General features: G+C 38.0%; 1 protein-coding gene across 1 annotated transcript in view; it reads right to left on the reverse strand.

Annotated features, from left to right (window-relative positions):
* AAMDC (adipogenesis associated Mth938 domain containing) overlaps positions 1-14,358 on the reverse strand; it is a 38,172-nt gene that overhangs the window by 15,995 nt on the left and 7,819 nt on the right. The window contains exon 2 of the mRNA XM_026518181.4: positions 10,235-10,384. Within this exon, the coding sequence (XP_026373966.1) occupies positions 10,235-10,366 (132 nt within the window). The 5' untranslated portion in view covers positions 10,367-10,384. The remainder of the gene's footprint in view (positions 1-10,234; positions 10,385-14,358) is intronic.

The raw sequence follows: 14,358 nt of genomic DNA on the forward strand, positions 1-14,358 counted from the left end.
AATAAATAAATAAATAAATAAATAAATAAATAAATAAATAAAATCTTTAAAAAATAAAAATAAAAAATAAAGGTGTAGGGGAGGGATACCTGGGTGGCTCAGTCAGTTAAGCATCTGCCTTTGGCTTGGGTCATGATCCTGGGGTCCTGGGATGGAGTCCCGTGTCAGGCTCCCTGCTCAGCCAGGAGCCTGCCTTTCCCTCTGTCCCTCCCCCTGCTTGTGCTTGCTCTCTACTTCTCTCTCTCTCTCACAAATAAATAAATAAAATCTTTTTTTAAAAAAGGGTGTAGGGGAACTTATTGTGCTATCCATACAGGTGTTGTGTAGGTAAACATTTTTCAAAATGAAGAGTTGGAGTAAAGTTTCCACATTTCCTTTAGCTGTCCTTGGGTAATTGGTTTGGCTTTCTCTAACTTTTTTAAAGATTTTATTTATTTATTTATTTGAAGAGGGGGAAGGGGCAGAGGGGCAGGGAGAGAGACAAGCAGACTCCACGCTGACTGCGGAGCCTGATGTGAGGTTCAATCTCACAACCCTGAGATCATGGAGCTGAAACCAAGAGTGGAATGCTTAACCGACTGAACCACCCAGGCTCCCCAGTTTGGCTTTCTTTTAATATTAAACTTGTGTTATATCTTCCGTCTTGACTCCTTTCACCCTAACAAAAGAATATGTAAGTGAATGACCTATGTATGTTTCCACATAGAAAAGTCTTCTCCCATAAGACAATTATTGCTTAAGGACAGAAATGAGCAAGGACAGTATGAGACAGTAGTAAAGTATGGGCTTTAGAGTAGGACTCAGGCTCAAATCTTAGTTCCCAAAATGATTAGTTGCCTGATCCTGGAAAAGCTGTATTTGACCACACCCACAGTAGTTGTTTAATGATTGGTAGAGATTTGGGAGGAGGTAGTAGTATTTAGTATTATTTAACAATAGTAATTAGTATTGTTATTTTAAAGACACTAGATGAGGACAATAGATTTTCTTGGTATTTCCATTATGTAATCATGATAAAATCTGCCCCTTATTTATTTATTTTATTTTTCATTTGTTTGTTTCTTTATTTATTTTAAAGAGAGACAGAGAGCACAAGCGGGAAGGACAGGGAGCGGGAGAAAGAATCCCAAGCAGACTCTGCACCAAGCCTGGAGCCCGAAGTACGGCTCCATTCCACAACCCCAAGATCATGACCCGAGCCGAAACCAAGAGTCGGACACTCCACTGACTGCACCACCTAGGTACCCCCAAATTTCCCCTTTTAAACTAAAAAGGAATCACAATGTGGGGAACCTGGGTGGCTGACTCGGTTAAGCATCCAACTCTTGGTTTCAGCTCAGGTGGTGATCTCAGGGCTGTGGGACTGAGCCCCATGTGGGGCTCCTCGCTCAGCGCTGAGTCTGTTTGTCCCTCTCCCTCCCACTCTCCCTCCCCCCATCCCTTTTCCTCCCTCTCCTCGGGCTCTCTCTCTCTCTCAAATAAATAAAAAATAAAAATCTTAAAAAAAAAAAAGTAATCACAATGTGATTCCTCAGAGGCATGTCACAAGGAATAAAAAAGAAATGTTTAATAATATCTATAATGACAAATTAAATGCAGCAAACATTTATTGAGATCCCACTTTATAGGCACTGTGCTAAGATGCATAGCTCTTGCCATTAGGGAGTTCACTTAATGAGGGAAACAGATACACACTCATTATAATACAGACGGACTGCACAAAATGCTATAAAGGAGGCACAAAGTATTACAGAAACACTGAGAAGACAGTTAGCAGCTTATTCTCATAAGGATTATCAGGAGGGGCTTCATAGAGGGGATAACACAAAGGCTAAGAATTGAAGGAGATGTAAGATTTCATCAGGTATAAAGGGATGCAGGTAATTCCAGGTAAAGGAAATGGTTTTAGTAAAGGTACAAAGGAGTTAAAGATCATGGTACGTTTGTAAGGGAATAAGTATTTGGTATAGAATAACTAGGCCTTCAGGTGTGTTATAAAGTATAGGAGATGTGATTGAAAGGAAATTTTGGAACTGTATCAAGTCCCTACTACAGGCACTGTGGTAGAAGCTTGACAAAGATGAACATAGTTAGTATTCAAAGCAACCCCTGAAATATATTATTTTCCAGGTCCCACCCCCAAGACATCCTGATTGAGTAGGTGGGGAGAATGGGGGAGATAAAGAACATGCATTTTAAATAAGCACTCTAGGTGATTGTGATGCAAGAGATTCATGAATGACACTGAGAAATACTGACTGAGAGAAAAGAATGAATTTGCATGAAGGCAAGTTGCATACATTAAAAAGATTTATTCTTCCCAACCCATGTCATACTCTTACATCAACCTATGACAAACAGACATTATTATTCTCCTTTTCTAGATGATTAAATTGAGGCACAGAAAGGCTAAATAACTTGTTTAAGGTTACCCAGCTAAAATGTGACAGTGCCTGGACTTATGAATCTAAATGTCTATGACATATCTCAATCTAGAAGCCCTAATATAAATTCAGGTTCAACATACTCCATTTTCTCTACTCAGCCTTTGACCCAAACACAAACACATTTATTCCTGTTCTGGTATACCCAATCTCAATGAACAGCACCACCATGTACCCATTTATCCACGCTAGAATTCTCCCTTGCCTGCTAAATCTAATAAATCACCTTATCCTGTCAATTTCACCTTCTTAATAGTTTTCAACAGTCTCATTTCCACCCACACTACTACTGACTTAACAACAACAGCTTCGTTTATTAAGTGCCTACCTCACATCTAGCACAGAACGTTAATCCTTAGATCAACTCTGTGAAGCAGGCGATGTTATTGTCTCCGTATCAGTGAGGACTCCAGGGCTTCGATTCCATGTACTTCTGTCTCTGTACAGTTGAGTTCTAGACTAACACTCGGCTTTTCCTCTATCTTTCTCAGCTCTTATCCCTCCAACTAGAACCTCTAGTCTTCTAGAATACCTCCTCTTGCTTATCCTACTGACAAATACAACTTTAAAGGTAAAAATTAAACTTCTGGCAACCCTTTCCATTTTCCTATTATCATCAATGGTACCTCCTCAGTTTTTATAGGGTTTTTTATTTTCAGTTTTGTAATGTTTAATCTTAAAGTTTATAAGAGGAATCACAATGTAGTAGGAAGGAATGGGAAATAAAGTTAGAATGTGACCTGGGTTTACCATTTGATTTCATGTTTTTTTTTTTTAGCTCTGTGTCTATGCAAGTTATATAACTTCTCTGTCCTTAATTTTCCTTCAATAAAGGATGAGGTTAATAGTAATATTAATTCATACAGTCCTATGTGGAAAAAGTACACTCTATAGTGTTAAATCCATTTTTGAGGAGGAAAAAATCTCTTCAATGTGGCCCACTCATAAATTAGTACTCCAATATATCTTACGGCTATAATCTGGATAATCTTTGTCAGACACATCAGTCTCCTGCATAGTACCTCAAATGGCTATGCGCTGTCCACTGAATAAGATGTAAACCCGACTCTGCAGACATTCTGTCAACTATCCTCCTGCCTACTCTCACACCTCTCGAGCTTCAGTCTATGAAATAATCCAGTGGAGTCATTTGGTTCACAAGCATTGTGTCTTTGATTCGTCAGCCTTCTCTCATTCTGTCCCTTCTATATCTCAATGCCCTCCCATTCCTTTAACCAATCCGGTATATTCCTTTCTTTAAGATCAATGTTGGTAGCTAAGAAGCAACTAGATGTCTGGACCAAAATGATGAGTGCATGTGATTCAAAACCAAGCATGCACAGAGAGCATGTGCTGGAATTCTCTTTTTCTGTGGAGCCCAATTATGTAGGTATGACTTTTCACTATGCAGTTTATGTAGGTGTGATTGTTTAAAATGTGATAAAGTATAAAACTTGAAAAGTTTCCTTAAACAAAATGCCTACAGGGCACCTGGGTGGCTCAGTCCATTAAGCGTCTCCCTTCGGCTCTGAGTCCCACATCGGGCTCCCTGCTAAGCTCCCTCTCCTCCCCGCTCTCGCTCTCTGTCACTATCTCTGTCTCTCCCAAATAAATGAATAAATAAATAAAATCTTTAAAAAAAATGCCTACAAATGCTGGATAAAAATAAACATCCCTTGAAATGCTTAGCTGAGCTTGCAAAGGAAAGGGAAATACCCAGAGGCCTGGGGCATTTGCCATTCTTACAGTCTTTTTTATTTTTTTTTAATTTTTAACGAGAAATTTTATCATTGGAAGTATATGTCACATAGAACGTGATACTCTAGAGAAAGAGAAATATAAAATCAATTTGTTTACAAATTATATACATTTGGAGTTATACTAATCTAGCCATATGCTAAGATTTTCAATACTCAACTATTTTTTCATTTATGTCATTCATATAATTTCTTTTCTTTTTTTAATTAACATATAATGTATTATTTGTTTCAGGGGTACAGGTCTGTGATTCATCAGTCTTACACAACACCCAGCTCTCACCACAACACATACCCTCCCCAATGTCCATCACCCAGCCACCCCATCCCCTACACCCCCCTCTCCTCCAGCAACCCTCAGTTTGTTTCCTAAGATTAAGAGTCTCTTATGGTTTGTCTCCCTCTCTGGTTTCATCTTTCATCTTGTTTCATTTTGTCCTCTCTTCCCCTATGATCCTCTGCCTTGTTGCTTAAATTCCGCATATCAGTGAGAACATATGATAATTGTCTTTCTCTGATTGACTTATTTTGCTTAGCGTAATACATTCTAGTTCCATCCACGTCATTGCAAATGACAAGATTGCATTTTTTGATGGCTGTGTAATATTCCATTATATATACACCACATCTTCTTTACCCATTTATCTGTTGATGGACATCTGGGCTCTTTCCATAGTTTGGCCATTATGGACATTGCCGCTATAAACATGGGGGTGCAGGTGTCCCTTAGGATCACTACATTTGTATCTTTGGGGTAAATACCCAGTAGTGCAATTGCTGGGTTGTAGGGTAGCTCTATTTTCAACTTTTTGAGGAACCTCCATACTGTTATCCAGAGTGGCTGCACCAGCTTGCATTCCCACCAAAAGTGTAGGAGGGTTCCCCTTTCTCCGCATCCTTGCCAACATCTGTCATTTCCTGACTGGTTAATTTAAGAGACACTCTGAGACTAGGAGGTAAGACTTGAGCAAGGTGGGACGTTGGAACTGTGACAGCCCTCCCAAATGTGCAGAGTGCCCTTCTTAAATCCATCTTCAATGAAAGAATTGACCAAAAAAATCCAGGACAAGGACAAGGAAACCGGTCTGCCTCAGCCAGCTGGGGCCCTGTGTTAGGGAAAAATGCGTCTCCTGAGAATTTATAATCACAAACTTGCCTACACATCACTTTGGGGTTCAAATGTACACTATCAGCCTGATCTGGGAAGCTCCTAGTCAGGAAATTAACTAAAAGTTGTCCCAGACTAAGAGTAATGTAGGATGCCTAGAAGAAACGAATGTAAGTCTTTGACAGGTCAAATGTCAAAAAGGACATAGTCAGACCATTCAGGATGCCCACAGATAAAAAAAAATACTGTCAACCTAGAACACCCAGAAAAATTAGAATTAATAAATGAGAAACTTTTTTGGACAAACAAAAATGGACAGAGTTTGTCAACAGATCCTCACTAAAGGAATTTGCAAAGATGTCAATTAAAAAAGAAAAGAAAAGAAAGAATGAAATTGATCCACAACTGATCCAAATTGCAAGGCGTGATAAGCAAGGAAACTGGTATACATGTGGGTAAATATAAGCAAACACTGATTGTAATGATTAAAAAACAAAGTATCTTAATTAAATGATACAATAAGAAAATATCTACTTTTAAAGGAACGAAATTATTAGATAACAGTAACGTGTAAGATGGAAGGGAAGTGATGAGAGGAAAGTGTACTGAAGTAAAGATAAAAATTCATTTTAGACGATAAGATTCTGTTAGGATGAACTACATGAAATTCCTAAATTCAACTCTTTATAAAATATTGTCAGTCTCATGTGGTTCAACCTAATATACTACAATTTTAAAGATAACCACTAAGCAAATAGACATAAAACACACAGCTTCCAAAAGAAGAGACAAAGATGGAATAAAACCTCAATACAAAAAAAAAGTGGACAACAGATGATACCATTCACATAAAAATTTGAATATGAAGAACAATACAAAATATGGGTGTGGATACAGATAGATATTTGAAAAATATAAAGGAAATTCAGGATACTGCTAAGGGTAGAGAGAAAGAACAAACTTCTAAGATTTTATTTTTAAAGCTGGAATATGAGTACACAGGTATATTATTATTTATAATTTATAATGAATTAAACTTACTATGTTTAATAATACAATTTTTAAAGCCATAAAATTTTTTTTAAAGCCATAAAGTTACAAAGACAAAAAAAAAAAAATAGAAAACAACAACAACAACCAAAAAACCCAGTATGTAGTGTTTTCCAATTTCTGTGGTGTAAACACTCCCATCATGTTTAAGATACCAATGGACATCACTTGAATGCAGAGTTAATAAGAGATGTACAGTGGCACATATGTAGTGTTTTCACCATACAGATAACAATGGATGTAAATAATTTCAAAAGCATAAAATGTAGAAAAATAATTAGGAATAATGAATTTTAAATATATTACCTATGTCTTAAATGATTTAAGTAAATTTATATAATTTAATTTTCAATAACAGCTATCTAAAAACTGGCTTACAAAATTCCTGAAAATTTAACAATTCTCACAAGGCAGTGAAAGCCATGTCCAGCATAATACTGCATAAGTATGAATCCAAAACAGTCTTTTTTTTTCTTTTCTTTTTTCTTTTCTTTCCTTTCCTTTCCTTTTCTTTCTTTCTTTCTTTCTTTCTTTCTTTCTTTCTTTCTTTCTTTCTTTCTTTCTTTCTTTCCCTTCCTTCCTTCCTTCCTTCCTTCCTTCCTTCCTTCCTTCCTTCCTTTTTCTTTAAGATTTTACTTATTTTTTTGAGAAAAAGAGAGCACAAGCAGGGGAGTGGCAGGCAGAGGGAAAGGGAGAAGCAGGCTCCTGCTGAGCAAGGAGCCCAATGTGAGGCTCAACCCAGGACCCCAGGATCATGACCTGAGCCAAAGGCAGACGCTTAACCAACTGAACTACCCAGGCGCCCCCGAAACAGTTATTTCTGAGTGATATCAGAGAAAATGTTGTGAAGAACCTCTGAAAATCCTCTTCTTCATAAAAGCAATGAGAATAATGGAAGAAGTGTAAAAATAAACTTACTCTGTTCTCTCTGAAACAAAGGTTTCCAGCAATTCAGGGTGTGTTGATTACAAAAAAAAAATCGCTGAAAAGTGAGCTTTGTGCAATTTTAACTTGCCCTATTCCAAGCTACTCTCTATCCCCAGTTCTGTGGTAGCCTTGAAAAGCAACAACCCACAATCACAGTGAAAACCTACCAGCCTGGAAGTCACGCAAGATGCAATAATGGATCAAAACTCCCTCAAACCCCCACTCCCAGAAAACTGTCATTATTTGACCTGTCTGATGGTTCTCTGGACAACCCAACTCATAGGCTGTCTTTATTTGATCTGACTTGGAGTTGCCAGTGTAAATGTCTTCCCCCACCGCCACCCCCAAAGAAATTTGTCCAAAACTATCAGAGACAAATGTTTAACAATGCAGTTGCCTGATGCATTAGACAATAGGGCAAACAAGAGGTCAACCAAAAGACTCAAAAGGGAAAACTGGGAAATAAGATATACATAGAGGGCTTTGAAAAACTCTGATATGAATCTTGGTATTGAAATAGCAATACGCATGTCCAGGGTTGTGCACATGCTCAAGAATGACATGAGAAGGTCCTAAGCTCACCGCTCTGGCTCACCTTGAGACTCAACACAAGCAAGAAATAGGCAGAATTTTAAACAGCCTGGCTGAGTATAGACTACATACCCCAAATTGCATATAGAGCCCTTCTGCAAACACTGGAACACCTACTGGTTGCAGGCATATAAAGAAACCTCTGCCTAATCATTATTTCAGGAAACCATATTCAAAGAACTAAAGGAAAGTATGAGGACAATACCTTAAAAAATAGAGAATATCAATAAAGAGATAATTATTTTTTAAAGGACAAAATAGAAATGCTGGAGTTGAAAAGTACAATAACCAAGTGCAAATTTCACTAAAAAAGCTCAATAGCAGGTAAGAATCAGCAAAACTGAAAAATACATCAGTTGAGATTATCCAATTTGAGAAAAAGGGAAAAAGAATGAAGAAAATGAACAAAACCTCAGATATCTGAGGGACTATCATTTAGCATAGCAATATGCTCATAATGGGTATCACAGGAGAGGAGAGACAGAAGGGGCAGAAAGGATATTTGAAGAATGGCTGAAAATTCCCCAAATTTGATGAAAAACAACAATGTACCTATCCACAAGGTTCAATATATTCCAAGTAGGATAAATTCAAAGTGATTCACGTGTAGGCACACCACAGTGAAACTGTCAAAAGCAAAAGACAAAGAATTCTGAAAGCAACAAGAGAGAAATGACTTGTCAAGTCCAAGGACCTTTAACAGTTGGTTTCTCATTAGTAACCAATGAAGCCAAAAAAGTGGGATGACATATTCAAAGTACTAAAAGAAAAAGACTTTTAATCAAGAATTATGTATCAAGCAAAATTTCAAAACTGAAGGATCAACTTCCACCATTACAGTACGAAGAGCTCCATGATCTGCTCCAAAATGAAAATCATTAAAGGAAACAAAGAAAAACTATAAAAACCCACAAAAAACAAATTTTATACCCCCTTCAATAAAAAAAATTGGAAAAAAGAAACCATTTGGAAAGTATCCTAAGAACAACAAATGAAGAAACATCTCTTCAGGAAAATCTATAAATATTTGGTAGGAAAGGTGAGTATCTGTGGTTTTTCACGAAGACTGCTGCCTGACACCCCCCTCCCCCAACACACACACTCTGCTCCCAGCTAAGTGAGGTGGAGCTCCACTCCAGACTCCTGCAGCCAAGAACACAAAATCGCTTACCCTCTCAGCTACCAGCTGGAAGGCTTTGTTCCTAGGAGAAACAGGACTTAAGTGTTTCTCATCCTGCCCCCAGCTGTCCGTTGCTGAGACTGAGTCCTAAGTGAATGGTCAAGAGGTAGGGGCTCTCTTCTTTCACCCAACCTCTACCTTGAGCATAGCACAATGAGAAACCTGGAGGAAGTATAATACAAGGGAAATGAAGTTCAAACCACAGTGAGATAACATTTCACATCCACCAAGATAATATATAATAAAAACAAAACAAAACAAAAATTCTAAGTGTCAATGAGGAGAGATTTAGAAAAATTGGAACTTTCATAATTCCTAAAATCTAAAATGTAAAACAGTGCATTTGCTTTGGAAAACAATTTGGCACTTCCTCAAAAGATTAAATCTAGAGTTGTCATATGACCAGCATTTTCAAACCTAGGTATATACCTAAGAGAACTAAATGATTCCATTCATAAGAAAAGTCTAGAATAAGCACATCTATAGCTACAGAAAGTAGATTAGGGGAGCCTGGCTGGCTCAGTTGGAAGAGCATGCAACGCTTGATCTCAGGTTGTGAGTTCGAGCCACACATCGGGTATAGAGATTACTTAAAAAAATAAAATCTTAAAAAAAGAAAAGTAGATTAGTAGTTGCACGAGTTGGGGGGAAGAGAAGAAATGGAAGAAAGGGGAGTGACTGCAAATGGTTATGAGGTTTCCTTTTGAGGTGATAATTCTAGAATTCTAATTCTAGAATTAGCACTGATAACTATTGCGCAAGTTTATGCCAACAAAAAGTCCACTGAGTTGCATACTTTAAAAGGGTGAGTTAGGGGCACCTAAGTGGCTCAGTCTGTTAAGCTGCTGCTGCCTTTGGCTTACGTCATGATCCTGGAGTCCCAGGACAGAGCCTGCATGGGGCTCCCTGCTCAGTGGGGAGTCTGCTTCTCCCTCTCCCTCCGCCCCCCCCCCCCCCCCGCTTGTGCTTGCTCTCTGTCTGGCTCACTCGCTCTCAAATAAATAAATAAATAAATAAAATCTTTGGGGAAAAAAGGGTGCGTTAATGATATGTGCATTATATCGGGGGGGGGGGGAGATAAGAGGAATAGTTACTTTTCACTTGGTCATTATGGCTTAGGAGGTTGGAAATCACTTGGTCAGCCTTAAGCAGTTTCAACCAAACACTGATAGCTTACCTCAGTTCCTGTTTCTCTCCAATCCCAAGCCCGACTTCCCCCTGGCCACACTTTGCAGTCCTTATAGGTTTTAGCAGAGCCTTGTACTTTCATTTGCCCCCATGACAGGGAAGCAATTTCAGGGGAGGACATAAGGAACTTAATTGAATTCTGAAATTAGAAGAAAAATATATAAAATAAGTTATGAAGTAAGGTTGAAACAACTCCAAAATACAGGAGCTATACTATATACAAAACTGTATTTAAAAATACAATACTATATGCAGAATGCCATAAACCCTGGTCCGCTATGAATTAAGAAGCATCTTTGTCCTTTATGTGGTTGTGACTTCTTCTCTAGAGGTCTAAAAAGTAAAATGTTAACTTTTGGGATCCTGAGTTATTTAACCATGGACACTAGATACTACATTACTTCTCAGACTCCAGCTGGAATTCTTGATATTTTTTGAGAGATAAAATTAAAAGATTTACTTCAGCATGATGGATTGAGGAGGTTGACACATCCTTTCTCCAGACAGCAAGTATAAAGCTGGATAAACCTTTCAAAATAATAACTTGATACTCTAGAAATAATAATAAAGGCATACTACAAGCTGAGAAACACTTATTTATGAAAACCACTGAATTTCGGAGGACAGTAACATGGCTTGTTGTTCCTGCCCGGGATTACTGTCATGCCCCTAATCAGTTCAGTTGGCACAGAGATTCAACTTGGTTGAGGCAGGATATGAAAATCAACAACAGTCCTGTTGCTTTGGCCAAAGGAGGCTTGACTGATTGAGAGTATTATAAATTAAACTGGTGATCTTGGTGGCAAGCAAACACGGATGGCAGGTGGCTCTGCTTCCCTGCTATTGTGGGCCTGTTTGGAGCAAGCAATGGATTTGCAGAGTAGGCAGGGCTTTAACAGGAATTTCTCAGAGCTGACATAGCCATAGCGGGCTTGATAAGCTCTCCACATATCCGGAGTGGACCAAATGCTGTGAGTGTATTATCAAAGACAAAAACCGAGGAAGCCTAAATCACACAAACATTCTGGGCCCCTAGAGCCAACAGCACATGCAAAATCGAGAAGCAAGATGGCTCAAGAGGACTTAGAACAATGTAAAAGCAAGGCAAGAAATGAAAACATTCTAAACATTGCATGTACTCCTCAGTGGACACACTGACCCACCAGTAGAGAGTGAAAGTCTTACTGGCTTCAGGTATTTGAACAGTCTTTCTTTGACTGAACACTGAGCTATACAGACACAGAGGAGACCCCTAGGAAACCAAGCTTGAAAAAGAGCAAGAATAAAAATTAAAGGGGCGCCTGGCTGACTCAGTTGGAAGAGCCTGTGACTCTTGATCTCGGGGTCATAAGTTCAAGCCCATGTTAGGTGCAGAGATTACAAAAATAAATAAATAAGTAAATAAATGAATAAATAAACAAAATATAAATATAATAATAATAATAATAATAAACTTTTAGAAGATGAATAAAAATTAAAAACAGATCCTAATGGCCACACATTGCGTGGGAGATAGAACTGACAGATTTAGTCTAGGCAAGTGACTAAGTGCAAACAAAGAATAACATGCAGGGGGGGAATCAGAATCCAGACTTTCTGCAATATACTATCTAAAATATTCAGCTTTGAACAAAAAATTATAAGACATGCAAAGAAACAGGGGCACTTGGGTGGCTTAGTCAGTTAAGCGTCTGCCTTCAGCTCAGGTCATGGTCCCAGGGTCCTGGGATCGAGCCCCAAGTCAGGCTCCCTGCTCAGCAGGGAGTCTGCTTCTCCCTCTGCCCCTTGCCCTGCTCGTGCTCTGTCACTCTATCAAATAAATAAAATCTTTAAACAAAGAAACAAAAAATATGAACCATACTCATCAACTGAAACTGTATCTAAGTGTTTCCATATGTTTGATTTAGCAAAGATTTCAAAGAGATTATTATAAACACATTCAAAGAATAAAGAAATCATTATAAAGAATGAAAGAAAATTATGAAGACAATAATTTAATTCATATAGAATTGCAATAAAGAGAAAGAGATTTAAAAAAAGAATCATAGAAATTCAAGTATTTATAAGTAAAATAACTAAAAGATTAATTGTAATAGTTTCTCTACAGAGAAACAGAACCAGTAGATTATGCGGACTATGAGATTTATTTCAAGGAAGTGTCTCATGCACTTGTGGCGAGTGGCCAGTCCAAAATGTCTAGGCAGTTTGGCAGGCTGCTAACTCTTGGGCAGAAGTTGTCATTCCAGTAACAATTACAATCGTTTCAATTTTATAGTACAATTGTACAAACAATAATTACTATTATTTATTCTCCCTCAAGGAAACCTCAGCTTTGCTTTTAAGGCCTTTCAAGTGATTGGATGAGACTTACCTAGAATATCGAGGACAATCTCCTTTATTTAAAAGTCAACTGACTGTATATGTTAACATCCACAAAACACCATCACAGCAACACTTAGATTAGCATTTGACTGAATAACTGGGTACTGTAGTCTAGCCAAGTTGACATATAAAACTAACCATCACAGTCCACCCCTTGTCAATTCGGCACCTATGTATATAAGTCCTTAAACCATACTTAATCTCCAAATAAACACATTAGCAAAGTGATATTTCTGCCTAACATTAATAACTACTAATTCAGCTTTAAATGCTGAATATCTATTTTTAAATAAAAAAAATTTTTTAAAGATTTTATTTCTTTATTTGACAGAGAGAAAGAGACAGTGAGAAAGGGAACACAAGCAGGGGGAGTGGCAGAGGGAGAAGCAGGCTTCTTGCTGAGCAGGGAGCCCGGTGCGGGGCTTGATCCAGGACCCTGGGATCATGAACTGAGCCGAAGGCAGATGCTTAACGACTGAGCCACCCAGGCACCCCTAAATATCCATTTTTAAAATACATAGCAAAGTACATAAACGCACTGTTTTAGGTGGTATGGGAGGAAGATAAAAATTTATAAGACATGATTCCTGTTCTTAGGAACTAATATTACCCTAGAGGAGAGAAGACATACAAATAACTGTAATTTTTTAAGGTAGTTTTTAAAAATATGAAGTAACTTTTGAAAAGTGGTGTAAGAGAAGTATAATGAGTTGTTATGAATGTTGAGAAAGATTTCTGTGTTAGTCTTCTAAAGCTTCCATAACAAAATATGGCAGACTGAGTGGCTTAAAAAAAACCCAGAAATGTTCTCACAGTCTCGTGGCTGGAAGTCCAAGATCAAGGTGCCAGCAGGATGTGTGGTGAGACCTCTCTTCCTGGCTTGCAGATGGATTCCTCCTTCCTTTTTTTGTTTTTCCTTTTTCCTTTTTTCCCCCATATGGCCTTTATTCTGTGTATTAGCACTCTTGGTGCCTTTCTTAGCCTTCTGTTGGGGGAGGGACAAAGGGGGTTCACATTCCTAATTCAATCTTTTTACTAGTTATAATTCCACTCAGATTTTCTTGAGTTTCAATAGTTTTTGTTGTTTTAGGAATTTGTTCATTTCCTTTAGATTATCTAATTTGTAGGCATACAGTTATTTATGCTGTTCCTTTTTAATCCTTTTAAAATTACTATAGATAGTGATGTCCCCTTGTTCATTTCAGATTTTAGTTACTTGACTTTTCTATTTTCATTTTGGCTAGTCTAGCTAAAGATGTGCCAATTTTGTGGTTATTTTCAAAGAATTTTCAAATCAATTTTTTGATTTGTTGCTTTTCTCTATTTTTCTGTTCTCTATTTCATTAATATCTATGCTAATCTTTATTATTTCCTTCCTTCTATTTATTTTGTGTTTAGTTTTTATTTTTTCTCCAGTTTTTAAAAAAAGATTTTATTGGGCGCCTGGGTGGCACAGCGGTTAAGCATCTGCCTTCGGTTCAGGGCGTGATCCCGGCATTCTGGGATCGAGTCCCACATCGGGCTCCTCCGCTATGAGCCTGCTTCTTCCTCTCCCACTCCCCCTGCTTGTGTTCCCTCTCTCGCTGGCTGTCTCTCTGTCACATAAATAAATAAAATCTTTAAAAAAAAAAAAGATTTTATTTATTTGAGAGAGAGACAGTGGGCGAGAACACGAGCAGAGGGGAGAGGGAGAGGCAGGCTTTCCGCTGAGCAGGAAGCCCGATGTGGGGC

The sequence above is a fragment of the Ursus arctos genome, unplaced genomic scaffold (genome assembly GCF_023065955.2).
Source record: "Ursus arctos isolate Adak ecotype North America unplaced genomic scaffold, UrsArc2.0 scaffold_22, whole genome shotgun sequence".
NCBI classification, from domain to species: Eukaryota; Metazoa; Chordata; class Mammalia; order Carnivora; family Ursidae; genus Ursus; species Ursus arctos.